This window comes from Podarcis tiliguerta (genome assembly GCF_965153285.1).
Source record: "Podarcis tiliguerta genome assembly, chromosome: 3".
Lineage (NCBI taxonomy): Eukaryota > Metazoa > Chordata > Lepidosauria > Squamata > Lacertidae > Podarcis > Podarcis tiliguerta.
The window spans coordinates 110,399,405-110,419,041 of NC_139536.1; the positions used below are offsets into that span (position 1 = coordinate 110,399,405).

Consider the following 19,637-nt stretch of genomic DNA (forward strand, 5'->3'; position numbering starts at 1 on the left):
GGCTGGTCGCGCAGGCGCAGTGGGGAGGGGGGAAACGAATCCGTTGGGGGGGAGGGCGGCAGTGGGCTTCCTGCGCTGTGGTGATTTTTTTTTTCCCCTCAGGCGAATAGGGCCGTGAAGGGGAAGAGGGCGTCGTCGCCGCCGTCGTGGTGCTGCTGCTGCTGCTGCTGCTGCTGCTGAAGCGGCGGCAGCCGGAGCAAGGCCTGCTCCCCGCTTTCCTCCCCGTGTGGCGCGGCTCTTAGGCCCGGGAGGACGGACTCCCCCCTCGCCCTCTCCCCCCCTCTCCGCCCTGTGCGGCGGCGGCGGTGGCGGCGGCGGGGAGGAGGAGCAGGTCGGGGGCGGAGGAAGCAGGTGAGTCGTTTGGGCCGTGGGGGGGGGGGAGGGGAGGGCCAGTTATTTCACCCTCATTTTTATATTTTGTAGGCCTGAGGTAACTCAGTTGGTAGAGCAGGAGACTCTTAATCTCGAGGGTTCGAGACCCATATGGGGCAAAAGGTTCCTGGTTGGTCCCTTCCAGCTCTTATGAAGGAGCAGCAGTAATCATCCCCGCCCAGCAGTTATCCCGTCCACTTCTATTTACAGTGGTACCTCGGGTTACGGATGCTTCAGGTTACGCAGTTTCGGGTTGTGCACCACACCAAACCCAGAAGTACCGGAACGGGTTGCTTCCGGGTTCCGGCACTCGCGCATGCGTAGAATCGCACTTTGCGGATGCGCAGAAGTGCCAAATCGTGACCCGTGCGTGCGCAGATGCGGCACTGCAGGTTGCGAACATGCTTCCCACATGGATCATGTTCGCAGCCAGAGGTTCCACTGTACAGTGGTATCTCGGGATGCGAACGCGATCCGTTCTGGAGCCCAGTTCGCATCCTGAACAGAATGTAAGACGCAACTGTGCGGGTCTCATTTTGCCGCTTCCATGCGTGCACGTGATGTCATTTTGACCGTCTGCGCAAGCGGTGAAACCCATAAGTAACGTGCTCCGTTACTTCTGGGTCGCCGTGGAGCGCAACCCAAAAATACTTATCCTGAAGCATAATTATCCTGAGGTATGAGTGTATTCACTTATTTTAGCCAATTTTACACATCCCGCCTTGGGGAGGCAGCAAGCAGCGTTTGAAATTCCCCAGGCGCATTTTGCACCTTGCGACCAAGTGAAGATGCCTGTGGGTGCCAGGATCGCGCCTGGCGTCTTCCCCCGTCTGCAGGTGTGGAGTGCATGGGGATCCTTGGATCTTGACTGTTTTCACACACTTAGCAACACATCCTGTAGAATACTCTTTGACCTGCACAATGAATTTCAGGAACCAAAAAGTCATATGGAAAATTACGACTTTCAGGCCATCTGGCCTCCAAGTGACAACTAGGCTTCCCATTTTTGCGACTGTAACCCTGGCTTAAGGAGTCATTTGGCATCCAGTCTAAATATCTGATTTCCTAACACTGGTGGCAAAGCACCAATATAGGATCTTGCTGTGAGTTGACAAGGAAATAGCAGCCAAGTGAGGTGACAAATAATGCCGACTCCTCTTCAACATGAGTACAGGCTATTTTGACCTTGAATAAGCCCTCAGGACAAGTGGGGAAGATGGAAGCAAAAAGCAAGAGTGGGAGAGAAACCTTGGGTAATTGAGAAGCAGATGACTGCTCTGACTGACTCTGACTGCTGTGAAAATTGCAGCATATATGGGTGTTTGCATGAAACTAATAACCAGCTGAAGTTCTAGCAATGGAAAAAGGAGGGACAAGATTGAAAATCAGTTTCAATACTATTGTACGTTAAAGTACATTAAGAAATCTTTTGTTGCCATAAGTGTAGTGTGAGATAGTATAGGGAGTGTTCTGTGCAGGCTACAGTGGTTATGAAAGCACTTATGTTCTGAACATTTCATCCAGAATGCCACAAGTTGTTGAGAGATGAGATAGAAACCCCTAAATTAAATTAAATAACTTCTCTAAAGTCCCAACACCATGAATGTGCAGAGTTTATTCACTGCAAACAATTTTTTGAAAAGTTCAGTTGTGCCCTAGAATTTGGCACCCTGCATCACATGGTGCTTAGTGATGGGTATATGTTTGTTTTTGCAAATCTATTGGGTGGGAATTAAGATAAACTTGTACTCTGAATCAGGTGATGGGCAGGCAGGTAAAAAACTGTGTGGAAAACTGAATGCCGAAGTAGATATTTGAACCCAGAGGCATGGGTTCCTTTGCCTCCTTGAACCCAAGAAACCTCCTGGATTCAAGGGGTTTTTCTGTGTAGCATTGCATCTCTGACAGTGGCCAGCTAGGCCACAGAATATGAAGGAAACAGTTTTCCTCATTTAAATTTGCACTCTGTAATCTGGTTTCATAGATTTATGGCACAGCATTATTTAGAAGAGGGTTAGAATAGCAGGGGTGTGGAACCTCTGGCCTGTGGGCCAGTCTTGTCCCACCATTCGCCTTCCACCAAGGGCCTACTTTAACAGGCAGGTGAGACTGCCCACCTATCAGTCACTTTGACAGGCAGGTGAGACTGCCCACCTGTCAGGTGGTGGTCATGCCCTCTTGTGAAAGTTGCCCCACTGGGGTGTGGGGAGGTAAAAATCTGGCACTCTGGGCCAAAAGATTCCATACTCCAAAATACATACCATCAATTTCAGCATTGAGTTCGCTGGAACATGTTAGCAGGACATTGACGGATCTAAACCAAATGAACTTGAAAGGAAGCCCCACTGTTTTCAGTGGGACTTTTTTCTGAGTATGCATATTTGGGAAAACACGTGATGCTGTTTTTATGAAAACTATTCCACCATAGCTATAGTGGCATTCATCTCCTCCGAGTAAAGATCTATTGCTAGGACTACTAAATCAGTTCTGACATATTTTCAAGTCGGCGTACACAGAACTGTAACATTAGTTTTGTGGTAAAATAGTATTTATTTTTAGCTTTGTAGACTAAGCAGTGGTAAAAAGTTAAATGTAATGCTTGCTCGTTACCCTCTGATTTCCTTGTTTTTGAATGCCCATATTCAAAGGAGGATAGCTGGGATTCCACGCCTTTTAGCATTTATATAGAAAATGAAATTTTGTCAGATATAATGTTTTTTATTTTGGTGTGGGAAGCTGAAATTCCCTGCTTTCTTTCGATCTGATCACTTTATCAGAAAGATTTAGAACTGTGCAGCACAAGCTAGTACATGTTTTCTTGAAATCAAGTCTCACTGTGTTAAGTGAGGTTTACTCCAGGTAAATGTATGGAATTGCAGTTTTGTGTATGCTTACTCAGAAGTCCCACTTAGTTCAGTGAGACTTACTTCTCGGTAAGTACGTAAAATTGCAGTCTTAAGTCATTTGACTCTATCCAGAGAGTGCTTTATTCAGTTGGTGCATGTTCTACGGTACACCAACACCCTTTCTTAAGTTGCTGCTATTCTACCATCCAATTTGACTAAAAGAACCCATACTCAGTCCTACTGAAATTTGGATATAAAGTTAACAATGCTTCTTTTTATAAGAAGTTGCTGTGGATCAGAGTTCTGACTTTGGTAACAAGCAAATACAAATGCTTTGCCCCAATATTTAGGCTGTAATAATAATAAGGAAAGCTCCTTATTACCATGCATCTTGCTGGCAGTCTTTTATTTCAAAAGAGCTAAATTCAGTAGTTACCCTTAAAACACCCGTAGAAAACCACAAACAGGATACAGAGGAGTTGCAAACGGTTAGGTTTTTTTTAAGGTACCCTTCACATTCATATTATCTGAACTGCCCTGAGATCTTACGAAGAAGGGTGGCATATAGGTCTAATAAATATTATGAATGTAATAAAAATTGCAGTAAAATGTAACTGCAGTGTGAGGGAATTGGCTGTTTTGGATATATTAGCCCACAGTTGAAGCATGTCAGGTTGGTCCTGTGATTGTCCTATCAATGAGTAGAAACTCTGAGTAGAAGCTGGTATGAAGAATACTAACTGTGTTCCTAGGAGACTCTGGAAGTTTCTTGGTGAGAAGTTCAGTATTAGTGCATAAATTGCCTGAAATACAGATCAACCACCACCAATGCCAATTTTCCTTGATAACATATATGTTGGCATTTCTAGAGGTGCCTTGTGTGAACTGGGAATGCACCCCAAAATGTGTTCCCTAGAACTGTTTGCACATGAAGGGAATTCTCACAAGAAAATTGGTGGATGAAGTGTGCCATTAAGGTAGGAAGTATGAAAATACCATTCTCTAGGACAGTGAATGTGAGACTGTTGCATTTTTCATAGAAAAGGAAGTAAGTGTTATCACATGGCGAGTCCACGAGGTGGTGGAAATAGAAAAGAGGAGTCTATTTGGTTGCTGAAATTCTTAGAAATTTGATCCTGATACCCCAGATGGCATTGTGAAAGCAAGGGGGGGGGGAATTATGGGTGGGAAAAATTGGTTTCTTTCCCAAAGACTTAAATCCCCCCCCCCCCAAAGAATAACTGGAATTTTGGGGGAATAGTGATAACCCCGTCATCTGCATTTTTTTTTCTTTTGGAATTTGTAGTATGAAGATTTTCATAAAAGATCTTTGAAACTGATGGAGGGCGAGTATTGTTATTGTTTGCTATTATGATATGTATTTTTGTGTTTTTATATTTTATGCTGCCCTTCAGTCTTTGGATGAAGGGTGGTTTAGAAATTTAATAAATAAAAGACACCACCACCAGACAATCAGCATAAAGCACCAGAGATTTATAATTCCTGTGTATACCGGAAACATACACAAAATTCAAATCTGAGATACATTCTGCACCTATAAGATTCTGCCATCTTTATGAGAGGAGTATATAGGACCTTCATTACTTGTGAATTGCTTCTTGCCTTCTTCTGGTGACTTTTGATCTAGGTTGGATCTAGACACATAAAAAAAGTGATTAAGTTAAACACGTTGTAAATTTCATAACACAAATCCCGTTGACGAAAGACAGCGCCATCTGGTTTCACAGTATTATAATGCATATAAAGCGTTTTCTCTTTACCACTGTAGCTAAGTCCCTAGTTTAGAGATACTAAATGCATGTATCCTATGTCTGCAGTCCATTTGACTTAACCCCTTCCTTGTTGTAGTTTCTTGCTCCCCTGAAACAAATTATCCTTACACACCATGCAAGTGTACCCAATAGTAAGGTACAGTATATAGAGTGGGTCACACTTCTGAGTAAGCATGCATAGGATTGCTCTGTGTAGTTCGTAAATACACTAAAGGATGCAGTTAAGTTATACACAATGCATTTTGTGTTAAAACAGTAAAATAAGTTTAGGTTTGATAAGAAAGTACTGTACAGATTTAGTCCCAAAATTTCCACCCCCCTACTAAAAAGAGGACCCATTTTCCCCTCTCCCATGGATTTCATATTTTTGTACATTTTACATATTGACCTAGGATTTGAAATTGTCTTCAAGATCCTGGCCCTATGCATTACATGCAATTTTCATGTAAGAGGTGCTTTCTGAACATATATATGCAACACAGTTTATGTTTTATGTTTGCCTATTATGGTTCCCCCTCCCCCCAATAATTCTGGGAATTGTACCTTCGTTAGAGTGTTGAGAAAATTTAGATCTATAACTGCCTTCAAAGACTAGCACCACGATCCAGCTGGATGCATGCAAAAAACACTACATGACCTATTTTTTTATACACATGTACTCTTCATGTCTGCACAGGCAGTTTTGTAATTAGTTCTGGTGATTAAATACCTAGTTTTGTGAAACAGTCTTTGGATATGATGAAATGGAGATAAGGAAAAAATGCAGTTGAAAATAATCTGATATTGTCTCTAGCAGTTGTTTAAATAAGTCTGTCAGCAGTATTTTTTAAAATAGACAGGCACATTTTAAGTAATCTGTATGTGAGATATACTTGCCAGTTCTATGTTTTATGTGTGTAACCCTAATGGGTGATATGCAGCAGTGTCTGTCTTGTCAGTGGAAAAGACACAATTGGTAAAATGAATTCGCCAGCCCCCATGTGCCCCCCCAGGTTTGTTCCAGAGTGTTAGGAGAGTCCCCTGAGCATATTGAGGTGGGAGGGGGTGCTGAAAATGGAGGAATGGAAGAAGAATTTCTGTTGTGCAAGTGGAAGTCCACTTGTAGAACATTGAACAGTGTCCAGTCGTAATCAATTTTATCTAGTCATAGTTTGAACTTGTATTCAGAATTGAACTAACTAGTATACAGTGCTGTGGTAGCTATTGTTAAAACAACAGTAAAACAAGAAAAAAGGTAGCTATTGTTAAAACAATAGTAAAACAAGAAACATAATATTATTTTCTGGCAGCCAACAAATTTCAGGTCTCTAGACCAAGGAATTTTTAAAACTGGTACCTTTGGTTACATACGCTTCAGATTACATACGCTTCAGGTTACAGATTCTGGTAACCCAGAAATTTTTTCAGGATGAGAACAGAAATTGTGCTCCTGCGGCACGGCGGCAGCAGGAGGCCCCATTAGCTAAAGTGGTACTTCAGGTTAAGAACAGTTTCAGGTTAAGAACAGACCTCCGGAACGAATTAAGTACTTAACCCAAGGTACCACTGTACTTGCTTGAGAATCCCATATGTTTGGGTTTTTTTAAAATAACCTTATACTGATAGTAATTAAAGCTTACTTGTACTTTTGCAGCCAGAACCATATTGATGGCACTTCTCTTGCTTGCTTGTCACCTTAGGGGTAACCACGAACATATGCACAAGTACAAAAATATCTGCAGGAAAAATTATAAGGGTGTATAGTCCTCTCTCCCCAGCCTGCCAGCTTCTTAACATTGAATGTTGACTGAGTGAGGGGGAAATAGATTGCTGATACAGTAAGACAGATTATATTATTTACATATCTGTACAGTCATGGGGACACAGGTGGCGCTTTGGGTTAAACCACAGAGCCTAGGACTTGCCGATCAGAAGGTTGGCGGTTCAAATCCCCGCAATGACGGGGTGAGCTCCCGTTGTTCGGTCCCAGCTCCTGCCCACCTAGCAGTTCGAAAGCATGTCAAAGTGCAAGTAGATAAATAGGTACCATTCCAGCGGGAAGGTAAACGGCGTTCCGTGCGCTGCTGTGGTTCACCAGAAGTGGCTTAGTCATGCTGGCCACATGACCCAGAAGCTGTCTGCGAACAAACGCCGGCTCCCTCGGCCAATAAAGCGAGATGAGCGCCGCAACCCCAGAGTCGGTCACGACTGGACCTAATGGTCAGGGGTCCCTTTACCTTTACCTTTACAGTCATACCTTGGGTTATAGATGCTTCAGGTTGCGTTTTTTCGGGTTACGGACCACCGAAACCCAGAAGTCCTGGAACAGGTTACTTCCGGGTTTCGGCGCATGTGCAAAAGCACTAAATCGCGGGTTGCGAATACTGCGGGTTGCTAACAGGCATCCCGCACAGATCACGTTCACAACCCGTGTGTCCACTGTATCTACAAACACACACGCACTTTGATTAGGTAGAAAGAACCAACTTATTGTATATGTAAGTCACTGTCTGGTCCACACAGAAAAGCTACCAGTATTCTTAAATGTCCCCAGAGATTAAAGGGGGGGGGGTGTCCACATAAATCGTTGAACAATCCAAATAATTTAATGTAGCTGGTCACCTGTGTGTCCACCCAAAATCCAAAGGTGAAAAATGGAGGGGGAAACCCTGCCAACATCCACTGCACCATTTGGTTGCAGGGCCCCAGGGTAGAATAATATTTCTCCAGAAAGTTGGAAAATGAAGTCGTGTTGATTCATGAAGTGATCTTTCTATTTTCATCTTGTTGAAAATGGTATATTTAAACTGTAAGCTGAGAGCCCCAGGTTCCCCATCCATATTATAAGTTGCCTTGATGATTTGTTGAAGGTTGGGATATAAATAAAATAAGCAGCCTATTGAAGTTGTGATGGACCAATTTTATTTTTTTAAAAAAGATAAGTGCCACTATTTTAGGATTATTGAAATTCCTGCATTGCAGGGGGTTGAGCTAGGTGACCCGAAGGTTCCCTTCCAAATCTACAATTCTGTGATGGCAAACAAATTGTTTTGGAAGGAGCTCCAAACCTTGTAGGAATTTGTGAGACTTGACTGGATGATGCCCAGAATCCTGTGTTGGCTTGACAGCTGGTGATGGTATTTTCAGACCACAGAGACCACTGAAATTGAGTACATCTTGTTTAAGGCCCACCGATCCCCAGTAAGTTCTGACAATGGGACTGTTCTACACCAAACCATTAAAATTTGGGGCAAGCAAAGGTGGTTGGAATATTGAAGAGTGGGGCCTATGTTACTGCTTTGCACATTTGAGTCAAAGCTGCGTTTGGAGGATGCATCATGACATAGGAAAGCAAACTGTACCTTTCCATGTATCCTCCATGTATTTATTTCATAAATAGCATAGCAGCTTAATGAGCATAAAGTCAGGTTAGATAACAGGAGAGGTTACAATACAAATCAAATTTAAAATCAATATTGTGTATTATCATTTTTTAAGATGACTAGAATGCCTTCATTTCCCCCCTGAAAAATCTTAAGGCAAATGTATATTCTGGGAAATACCTGGAACCTACCCTGTTGTTCTAAAATGAGATCCTCTACTATACATTACAAGTGAGGGATAGACAGTGTGATGCCCTTCAGATGTTGGACTACAACCAGTTCTATTTTTCTAGAAAAAGAGGTGCCAAAACTCACCATAGACACCTCCCTTGTTCTTTCATAATGGCAATGGCACCCACCTGAGAGGTGCCAGAGCAATGTTCCGGTGAGTTCCAGCTGAAAAAAAAAGCCCTGACCACAACTCCCATCAGCATCAGCTAGCATAGGTAATAGATGGTGGGCGTTATAGCCAAACAACATCGGGAGGAGGCCACATTTGCTATCTTGCTATAGATTCCAGTGTTAGAGGATGGGATAGGAATGCTAGGGGCCATGTGGCTCCTGGAACCTAGGCTGTGGGTGCCAAAATAAAATGTCACAGCACTTTCCCCCCGCCCCCTTCCAGACCGGGCAGCCCTGCAGCAATAAAAAATTACTGCTGGGTGAATTTTTAGTGAATCGGGGCCTGCAGGGTCTTTTGCTACTGCTCTACCCTGACAAACATCTTGCTCACTCAGTAGCTCTGCAGCAGCAATTCATTCATTCATTGGCTGCTGGGTGAATCGGAGGTGGTGGTGGATTGTCAGTACACCTTTGAGCCGATGCCAGCGACTGGGCTCAATATCTGGATCTGCCCCGACTGGGCTAGGTGAACTGAAGCACTTCCGGAGACCTTTCACTCCTGGAAAGCAGGTCTAAGTGCACTGGACCCACAACTGTGAGTTGTGAGCACCAAACTCAACAGAGTATGAACATCACGGAAGAAAGCTGTGAAGCATAACTTCTTTTATTTTCTAATAGCTATTGCAAACTAAAACTAAAGAGCTACTGGCTTGCATGAGTGTTACAGCTCTCACTCAGCCATCTAATCTCTACAGGGATAACACTCAGACTCCACACAGAGTCAGGCAGGAGCGGAAGAAGCAAAGAGCAGTTTCCGCCCCCTCCTTTCTGAAAACATCAGGAGATTCTTGCAAGGGGAGGGGTGAAAATATCCACAGGGGTGTCTGGTCTGCCTGATTCACCTAGCAGTGTGAATTCACCCAGTGAATCAGGGTCTGGAGGGTAGCGCGGCAGCAAAAGATGAGTCTTTTGCTCTGCTTTACCCTGCCAAACAGCTGATTCACCTGGTGGCAGCAGCAGCAGCAGCAAAAAACAAAGACGTGTCTTTTGTTGCCACGCTGCCCTGCAAACCCCCTGAATCAACTGGCCAGGCAGGTGGAGATGCTAGTTGCCAAAAGTGGCTCCTGGATATCTCCATCAAGTCGCAAAAGGCCCGTTGCCAGTCGCAAAATGTGACTAGCACCCGCTAATTTCAAACTGATAGATTCTGTATATAAATGACTGCCTATCAAAATAAATACCCTCCAGTATTCGTTCCAGTGGTCTGTCCGCAACCCAAAAAGAGGCACCGCTTCTGCGCACATGCGTGAAGCGCGCAGAGCGCTTATGTGCATGCTGCTTGGTGAAACCCGGAAGCATACCCTTCCAGGTTTGGCGCATTCGTATCATAATGAAAGTTACGTATCCAGAGCGGTACGTAACTAGAGGGTCCACTGTAAATGGTCTGGTTCACATGACATACTGAGTTGAACCTTGGCTTAGCAAGATTGCATGAATGGTCTATGCTTGCAGTTGCTTTACTCCTACCCAGTCCTTTTTTGGCCAGGTAAGCCGAGAATTGAATGTACAGTGGTACCTCTAGTTGCGGACTTAATCCGTCTCGGGGTGCAGTTTGCAGCCCAAAAAGTCCGCAACTAGAGTGCCTCTTCCATCCATGTGTGCGGCACAATCGAGCCCTTCTGCACCTGCGTGAAGTGCGCAGATCGCTTCTGCACATGCACGCGTGGCGAACCCGGAAGTAAACACTTCTGGGGTTGCCGCTTTCGTAAGCTGAAAGTCCGTAACAAGAGCAGAACGCAACTAGAGGTACCACTGTAGTATGTTGTCTGAACCAGGACCAGTGGTTAATCTGTCTTCTCACTACTCACATTCTGTAATCAAGGTTGCTTCTGTTTCACTGGTTGGAGAAGGCATTTGAAGAAAGATGGTAGAGCGGGGTAGCAAGAGACTGCTGCGGGAGGCAAACACAGCCATTGACTTGTAAGAGACGAATATATATTTGCTGTGCTGATACTGGCATGGTATGATATCCAACAACAGGTTCACCGATAGCAATGCCCTTTGTATAATACTACATTCACCTGCAATTACGGTACTTCCCACACAAATACCATATTTTTCGCCCTATAGGACGCACTTTTCCCCCTCCAAAAATGAAGGGGAAATGTGTGTGCGTCCTATGGGGCGAATGCAGGCTTTCGCTGAAGCCTGGAGAGTGAGAGGGGTCGGTGCGCACTGACCCCTCTCACTCTCCAGGCTTCAGGAGAGCCCCAGCGCCAGCCCCACAAGGTCGGGGAACGGGGAGGCGGAATGCCGCCATCCCGCTGTCTCCCGAAGTGGTTTGGAGGCTGACGGGGAGACCCCGCCGCCAGCCCCGCAAGCTCCGGGGACAGTGGGGAGGCGCAGCGCGTCTTCCCGCTGTCCCCATACCTGATCTGAAGGCGGGCGGCGGGGAGAAGAGCGCTTCTCCCCACTGCCGGCCCCACAAGCACCTGGGGGGGAAATAAGATTTTTTTTATTTATTTCCCCCCCCCCAAAAAAAAAACTTGGTGCGTCCTATGGGGCAAAAAATACGGTATTGTGTGCACGGAGGACAAGCTTCATTCACAGTAGATGCCCCTTACCTCAGTGAGAAAATTGCCATCTTGGGCCTGAAATGTTGGTGTTCATTTCATCTTCCCTCCTGACAAAGGGATTGTTCCAATTTATCGTTAAGCATTCCTTATGCTATTCACTTAATGAGTTCTCATTTTGAAAACAGTTGCTCCTTTGCCACCCTGCTCCGAGCTGCAATTTTCCCATCAGTGGAACAGATGTGTTGGTTGCATGCTGGATTTGCAATTTCCGTTATTAAGATTATAAAATGAAAGCCTTTTCCCTGGAAAAACCAGCCCTATAAATGAGCATGCACCAGAACTTAACTTAAATAGTGAGAAAATATGCAAACTTTTGATGTGATTATCATACTTGGAAAAAGATGAGTGCCACTTGGCTTGAGTTACACAGATCAAGAACACAGTTCATCTTACAAATGGGTCTAAATTGTATTAGTATCACAGTTGGCTGCTAAATAGGTCTTACATTTGAGCACAAGTAGGTTCCACGTTTGTATTTTTGGCTGGGATCTGACATCTGTCCCAATGCTTACCCCCTGAACTCTTGCTGGTAATGGATCGTGTAGCTCAAAGGAGAAGCAGCCACCCAGAACAGTGGATTACATTACGAACATTGGTATTGATTTGTTTGCTATTGTTTACAGATTCAGAAAAACTACTGTGACACGAAGACTGATCTATTTGGCATTATTTTTTCTAGGCATGTTGGTATCTGATGCCAGCAATACTTTTGGTTGCTGCTACAGATATAATTATTGTTTAGGAAAGGAGAAAAGTCTAGCTTTATAAGTCTGTTTTAGGTGCCACTTAGACTTGATATTATTTGAGATGATAGTGAAGGAAGGGTAAAGAAGCCAAAACATAGCATAAACATGGGCCCTGGTCATAACTAGTATGAAATAAAAATCATAATAATTCATCTTGAATACAATCCAGTATTTGTTGCTTTGATTTCTGCAGAAACTCCTGAAGATGATTTTTTCTATGAGTTCAGTTGCAATAGATCAGCTTGAGAATTTTACAGTGTTGCTTTTTTTTTTTGGTTGAAGTAGTACAAAATGTCAAAAATTAGAAGGAAGGTCACAGTGGAAAATACCAAGACCATATCTGATAGCACATCCAGAAGACCCAGTGTATTTGAAAGACTTGGACCCAGCACTGGAAGTACTGCAGAGGTGAGTTGAAAAGTATTATTTGTATTTAATGTAGCCCCTCCTCTCGTAGAGCAGACATGTTTGGGAATAGTGTTTCACATCCCTCAGTTGTGGGAGTTTATGTTTATGAAGGCTTTCTTATTGCAGTTGGATGCCTTGTGGATTATTATGCTGGGGGCATTGGAGCATGGCACAACCAGAGATGAGGCTGGGTGGAATGGACAGAGCCATGTTCCGAAGTAACATTGTTGGCTTTCTAAATACGGTTCAGGGAGATGGGAAGGAGTGTTGGGCCCACATGCTCATTTCTCCATGTGCCAACTTTGGTGCTGCTGCCCTGATTAAACTAACTTACAGATCCTCATTGCATCCAAAATGGGCACTGTGGTTTTAATGTTAGGATCAGGGTCTTAAACCAGAATCTACCCCATTTGCAACACCATGTGATGAGAGCAGATGGCCATGTGGAGCTGATGCTTTCCCCGGCTTAATAAATTATGATTTAGTAAGCAAGGAATGCTAAATCCAAATTGGCTTGCACTCTCTTATGATATTTCCTGGGGAGAATCTGTGGATAACTTTTGATTTCATGATACGGTATCCATGTGTGGAATAGAGAATACATTTCCCCCAAGCGAGGCTGGCTACAGACTTGTTAAGGTAGTGGTGGTGTTGTCTTGCCCTGTTTAGTGCAGCTTGGCTTCATGGCTGCAACCATTTAGACATTCCTCTTCTGCAGGTTCCCTTGATGTAATGCACCTTGTTTATTCCTGTGGCCTATAGTCTGAATTATGCAGGGAGTTAACGGTTGAAGGACCCTTCTGTGGGGTGTGGCAAGACGGCAATTTGTTCTCAGTGCCATTTCTCAGATCTGTTGAGTGCTATAATTATCGAGGACCATTTATTTATTTTTGCTTTTTTGTTCAAAATGTACCCATACCCTGTAGGATGTGATGTGTGCATGGATGAATTGTACTTGCTTCTTTTAAAGTAGATGATTGGTCATCAGAAAAAGAGACACACACACACAAGAAAGTGTGTACATGCACACTTCACATCTTCTGAGGTAGTACACATTAAATTTATGAGTCACCTATTTAAAAAGCCTGTTATGAGGCCTCCTACTATTTAGATGAGATAAGCACCATACAGCTAAGCAACTTTGGAGTACAAAATCATGACTAAACTACATACGTCAACAACTTAAGAACAAATCTCTGCAAGTGTGCGTGTGCACACAGACACATATATAAAAGCAGAAATCCCTATCAGATTAAACAACACCAATAAACAATATTAAAACACTGGCTGATAAAATGAACTAAGGTTGTTAAAAATGCTGAAACCCATTTAAGGGCCTGGAGAAAAGAAATGTCTTCACCTGCATTACGTATCAAGGTAAAGTGCGATTTTGACCCTTAGTTGGTGAAGAGATGTGGCAAGGCAGTGTAGTTAATGAAAATGCATTTTGAAATGTCTTGGGATAATCCAAAGTCTCATAAAGGATCACTATCAGATCTAAGACTATTGATTTTCATCAAGTTACTGTTGGGTGGGAATAATATGTGGAATTATTTGTTTTGTGAATTTTCACACAAGCAGTACTTCCAAAATTAGTTTGAAATTCACCCAGTAATGTCTGTCTCTTAGACACAGTGCCGTAACTGGCTGAAGACTGGCAACTGCCTCTATGGGAACACATGTAGATTCGTACATGGCCCTTCACCACGAGGTAAAGGCTTTAGCAGCAGTTACAGAAGGTAAATGAAGAACTCAGCTTTATATTCACATGCTTGCAAAAGCTGTTTTCTTGTAGTTCTTTAAAACTTACAATGCAGCAATATGGCTTTATTAAAAATACAATTAATTTGGAAGTGTGATTATGCCTTGCCTTTTGAGTGTAACTTCAGATTGATAAAATGTTCTTGTTGCATATTAATTTTTGCTTGAACAATTTTACCTGATGTCAAATGGGAATGGAAACCCTAATAAATGTATGGTTGCATAATGTTACTGCAGCTTCTGATTTGCTCAAATTTTGTATTGTAGCTGCTTAATACAACACTAAAAATCTCAACTCATGACGTCACCACAATCATTATTATTAGCTAGACAGTAAAATGGTTTACTGTACATTCACAATGTAGCATACCTTTGTGCCAAAACTGTGCTTTCATAACTGTGTCTCTACCGCCAGAAGGCAGGATTAAAAATACTGCTTTAAGTGAAAATATTGTTTTGATTTGTAACTCCTGAAGAGCTACAGTTGTCTGTGTTTTCACTTTATGTAGCATTTTTTAAAGCTAAAATGCCTAAGATTGAATATCTAGTATATGGAATTAATTTACAATTAAGATTGAATACTGTGCAGTTAAAGATCTTCTGTAGGAGAATTAGGCTATAATCCTATACACAGCTACCTAGGAGTAAGCCCTTTTTAATGCAGTGGAACCTACAGTTGCGTAGACATGTATAGGATTGCAACGTCAACGATTGCTGAGAAATTGCATGTCTCGTGATACGTTTAGGAATCATTTATTTTTTATTATAAAAGAGACAGAGAATGAAGGATAGCTGTGATGTGAAGCACAAGGTTATGATTGACACTTATTACTGCATGGAATTGCAATGAGGACTTGCTTCCCATTTGTAAATGCTTTTGTTGATTGCAGACTAAAAGATGTTAAGATGTACTCAGCCAGCAAACAACTACTCTGTAGGTATTATAGATTCAGGGCACCAGTGATGACAGGAGAACGAAACCAAACAGAAGATTAAAATATTATTTCCTCACCCCACAGTAGATTTCTTCGTGTAAATTCATTTGCTAGTCTTGATTATACATAGTGACGATATATCACTGATATACTCCGTCGTAGCATGCCTTCAGTTTTGTAGCCAATGTGGGACCACCAGGCGAATCCCAAGGCGCCATTAAATATTTTTACAAAACCATAGGGGGCAAATCTCCCCCCGCAAATAAAAAAAAACCCAGGAAGATTGTGCATGCCTGCACTTACACGAGGGAGAGGTGTGGAGCAATGAACAGCAATTGCATGTGCAAGCCAGAGAGGCATTTAATTCTTCCTGGTGCTGTTAAGCTGAAATGTCAGGAGCTCAGAAGAGAAGACAGCTGAGAGGACAATGGTGATGGAAGAACAAGAAATGAAGGGGGAGGGAAAGAGCCTAGGGAGCAGAGGAGAGCTCGAAAGGAGAGGCAGCTTACAGGAAGGAAGCAGGAGGGATGATGGGAGCAGAGGTTCCTATGTGGCAGCAAGACCAATAACAGCAGAGAGATGACAGAGAACAGGGAATGAGTGAGAGCTGTGAAATAGGAGGCAGGGAGTGAAAAAGTAGAGTCCTGAAATGGGAGTGGCAGGCAGAGAGAGGAAAGAGAATAGGGCTGAGTAGGGTGCTAAATTGTTTAATTAATCCAGGCCACATTTTGTTTTGGTTCTGATTTGGTAACATAAAACTGAATTTTCTTTTAAATATAACCTAAATGTGTATTTATCAGTGGTTTTTTTAAAAAAGTTGTGTGTGTGTGCATGTGTGTGCGTGCGCGCAAAGTAGCTTTGCCAAATAAAGGGTAAAGGGACCCCTGACCATTAGGTCCAGTCGTGACCGACTCTGGGGTTGTGGCACTCATCTCGCTTTATTGGCTGAGGGAGCTGGCGTACAGCTTCCGGGTCATGTGGCCAGCATGACTAAGCCGTTTCTGGCGAACCAAAGCAGCACACAGAAACACCGTTTATCTTCCCGCTGGAGCGGTACCTATTTATCTACTTGCACTTTGACGTGCTTTCGAATTGCTAGGTGGGCAGGAGCAGGGACCGAGCAACGGGAGCTCACCCCGTCGCGGGGATTCGAACCGCCGACCTGATCGGCAAGTCCTAGTCTCTGTGGTTTTAACCCACAGCGCCACCCGCGTCCCTAGCTTTGCCAAATAATTACTCATAAATTTCATGTACAAATATGCTTACTAGACTAGGGGAGAGAGAGAGTCTTTGAAATCAGTAGATTTCTGTGCTCTCTATACACTTGCAAGGGGACCTATCCCAAGTGCAGATGTAACACAGATGATCTCTTGACAACAGTTGAGAGATCAGGAGCACGGTTGCAGGCTCCCTTCTCCAGATCAAATTCTCCTCCCTCTTGTTCGCCTTCTAGACTGGAAGCATAATATTGTAAAATACTGTGTTTTGTCAAGTTAGAGCAAGGATGTCTGTTCACAGTTGAAATTTCTATAGTGGTGTTCTTTGCAGACATAAGGAAAGGGGAATTCCACGTAGAGGAGCACAACCATCAATATATTAAAGGAAAGTTGCTGTCCTTCAAACACTGAACAGTTGAACAACTCTGCTTACTAAAAACCACATGTTTTATTAAATCCATTTACATGGAAGTTCCACTCCTTTCGAGAAAAACTGTTTCCAAGTCAAATAAAATGTATTTCTTAGAATCATAGCCAAAGCCAGTATGAACTGGAATAAACCATAAACCTTTAAAGAAATAATTAAAACTGGATACTTGTTACTTGGAGAGCTTATTTGTGATTTTAGTGTATGTGTGGATTGTAGCATTAGGCTGCATGTAGGAAAGTACTAAGGGATGCATATCACTTTCTTGAGGATTGCGCCATGACTAGATTTCCTTTGGGATAAAAGAAATTGTTGGGACTATTGCTGATGGGCACAATGCCTTTTGAAATACCCCCAGTAACTGCAAAGTAGGAGTTTACTGCTTAACTTACGTGTAAAAATCTGACGCAAGTGTGTTCTAGGTATAAAATACTGTTTCCCTGGGGCTGAAACAATATACTTTTCAGTAGTGCTATTTTTCTAGAAAAAGAGGAGTCAGAACTCACCATGAATGCCTCCCATGTTCTCTTATAATGGCAATGGCGCCCACCTTGAGAGGTGCTGGAATTGAGTTCCTTGAGTTCCAGTTGAAAAAAAAAGCCCTGCTTCTCAGAACATATAAAATATACAGAAAGCTCTCTGAAAGCACTGAACATTGTCTATGTAGGAGATGGTTGGACTATTGGACTATTTTATAGTGTTTTCAGGTACTGTATATTACTTAGTTTTCAATATGGGTACAGTCCTCATTTTCATTCCTCCCCCCAAATTACAAGTTTCATACTAGCTCTAAGGGAGTTGTATAAGGGTTCTATTTGAATGAACAATTACTTCTTAAAGAGAAACAAAAAAATTAAAAAATAAAGAAACAAAATAAAAAAGCTCATACCAATAACAAACTTAGTTGGTCTCTAAGGTGCTACTAGAAGGATTTTTTTAATTTTGTTTTGACTATGGCAGACCAACATGGCTACCTACCTGTTCTTAAAGAGAGTAAAGTTTTTATATAAAGAGTAACATACTGTTCTCTGGATTGCAGAATGAGGCCTTCTTGAATACTTGCAATTCACACAAAGTACTAAAGTAATCCAACACCTTCTAAAATTACAGATATCTGGAAAAACCTTCATTGCATAGTCGAATTTGACTGGACTTAACCGTCCGGGGTCCTTTACCTTTACCTACATTACTTGAATATATTTTTTTTATAAAGAGGAAGTAGAAATGAATTTCTTTTCATTAATTTTGATTCTCCAGATATGCTTCCTTTATAGCTCAATTCCTGAGGCTCTTTACTTCTAATTTTGATTTGTTAAAAATTGAATATGGAGAATAGCAAGATTTTTTAGGTATGTGGTTTTTCTGGTTTCATATTTTATATTAGAACTTAAACCATAAAAAGAATCCTTTTGACATAGCATCAGAAGGCACCTGTTACTTATGGATGAAATAAGTATTCGGAGATTGAAATGGAGCTTGTTTCCATAAATATTGTTGGAACATCTAAGGTTCTAGAATTTTCTGCTGATTTAAATCCTTAGCCTCTTCAGATTTAGGACTCTCTTTGCCTCTGTAGGATTTTAAGCTGAGCTAAATCCAAACAACATTTTGTAGCATATTTTAAGTACAGTATTCAAAGTAGCTGGCTCTTTCTTATACATGAACACAATAATTCTTACTAAGATGGGTGACGGGACTGAGAGAATAAGGGCTTGCCTAAAATCACATGGTAAACTCGTTACCAATATTAGATTTAATTAGTGACCTCCTTTGTTTACAGTATTACTTGCGGAGTTAGCTAAAAAAATTAAAATGAGAAATACATTCTGATTCACCTTAAAGAATGGGAAGTAATATTTTCTATGTCACAACCACCACCCCAGGTTTGCTTCAAGAGTATCTGCTCAACAGGAAGCCATAGCCAACTCTTGGTCTCCCCTGAGTATATGCGTATTACATGTGTAGTTTTGAACACCTGTTTTTCACATTCACAGTTTACATTTTTAGGTGCGCACTTGAGGTGTCCACCTGAAAGAGTAATGTGCAAAGAGTCTCTTTACTTGCAGAAGAGAGAGGAAGCTCTTTGAAACCTGTTTCTAGTTTCCTTACAGTTAAGACTTCCTAAATAAACTAAATATTTAAGCTCAGGAGAATGGGATGTATTTTCCTCCCTTTCCCCCCCAAAATCAACCCATTTCGTCTTTTGAGTGGTAATATTTTATTGTAAACTTTAGTTAAGATACGATGAAAATAAATGCAAGATGCCAAGGTTTTTCCCCTTGAGATTCATCTTCCCAAGTTAACAACTTATTCAGTCATGTTTGCTTTATTTTCTTTTATTTTCATAGCTAGATATATTGTCTCAAAATGAGCATGTACTTAGAATGAGCTGGGCTGAGTAGTTAGCACAGGGTGAAGAAATATTGACCCTTGTATTGCTTCAGATTCAAATCAGAACTTTTTTCAACTTTGGGAAATGTAGAACAATCAGCAAAAGCTGATTGTGGCGCCCTGCAGACATTGTTGGACTCCCAACTCTATTTTCCAATGACACCTAGAGAGTTTCATACTCTTCTGTCATGTAGAGGAATAAATGCAGACCAGGATTGTAAGAGCTACTTCAAGCATCCTCAAAGCTTTCACTAGTCCAGTGGAATTTCATGCTTTTCTTCTTATGTCCCAGCCCCACTCCACAGAACTGGATATTGCACATAACTTTATCTGCATTAGGCATGTTCAGATTTTCATAGGAATACTGGGGTAGTGTGCTGCATAACTTCAGTTTTCTGGTA

General features: G+C 42.2%; 1 protein-coding gene across 5 annotated transcripts in view; it reads left to right on the top strand.

Moving 5' to 3' along the window:
* Window positions 1-17: 17 nt before the first annotated feature.
* Window positions 18-19,637, top strand: part of ZC3H13 (zinc finger CCCH-type containing 13) — a 48,423-nt gene continuing 28,803 nt past the window's right edge. The window contains exons 1-4 of one of the 5 annotated variants that reach the window (XM_083435266.1): window positions 8,679-10,084; window positions 10,182-10,822; window positions 11,290-12,505; window positions 14,135-14,244. In XM_083435266.1, coding sequence (XP_083291392.1) covers window positions 12,389-12,505; window positions 14,135-14,244 — 227 coding nt within the window. In that variant the 5' untranslated portion in view covers window positions 8,679-10,084; window positions 10,182-10,822; window positions 11,290-12,388. Of the gene's footprint in view, window positions 352-8,678; window positions 10,085-10,181; window positions 10,823-11,289; window positions 12,506-14,134; window positions 14,245-19,637 lie in introns of those variants that run through there. The other 4 variants (XM_083435264.1, XM_083435268.1, XM_083435265.1 and 1 more) reach the window with 4 other exon arrangements.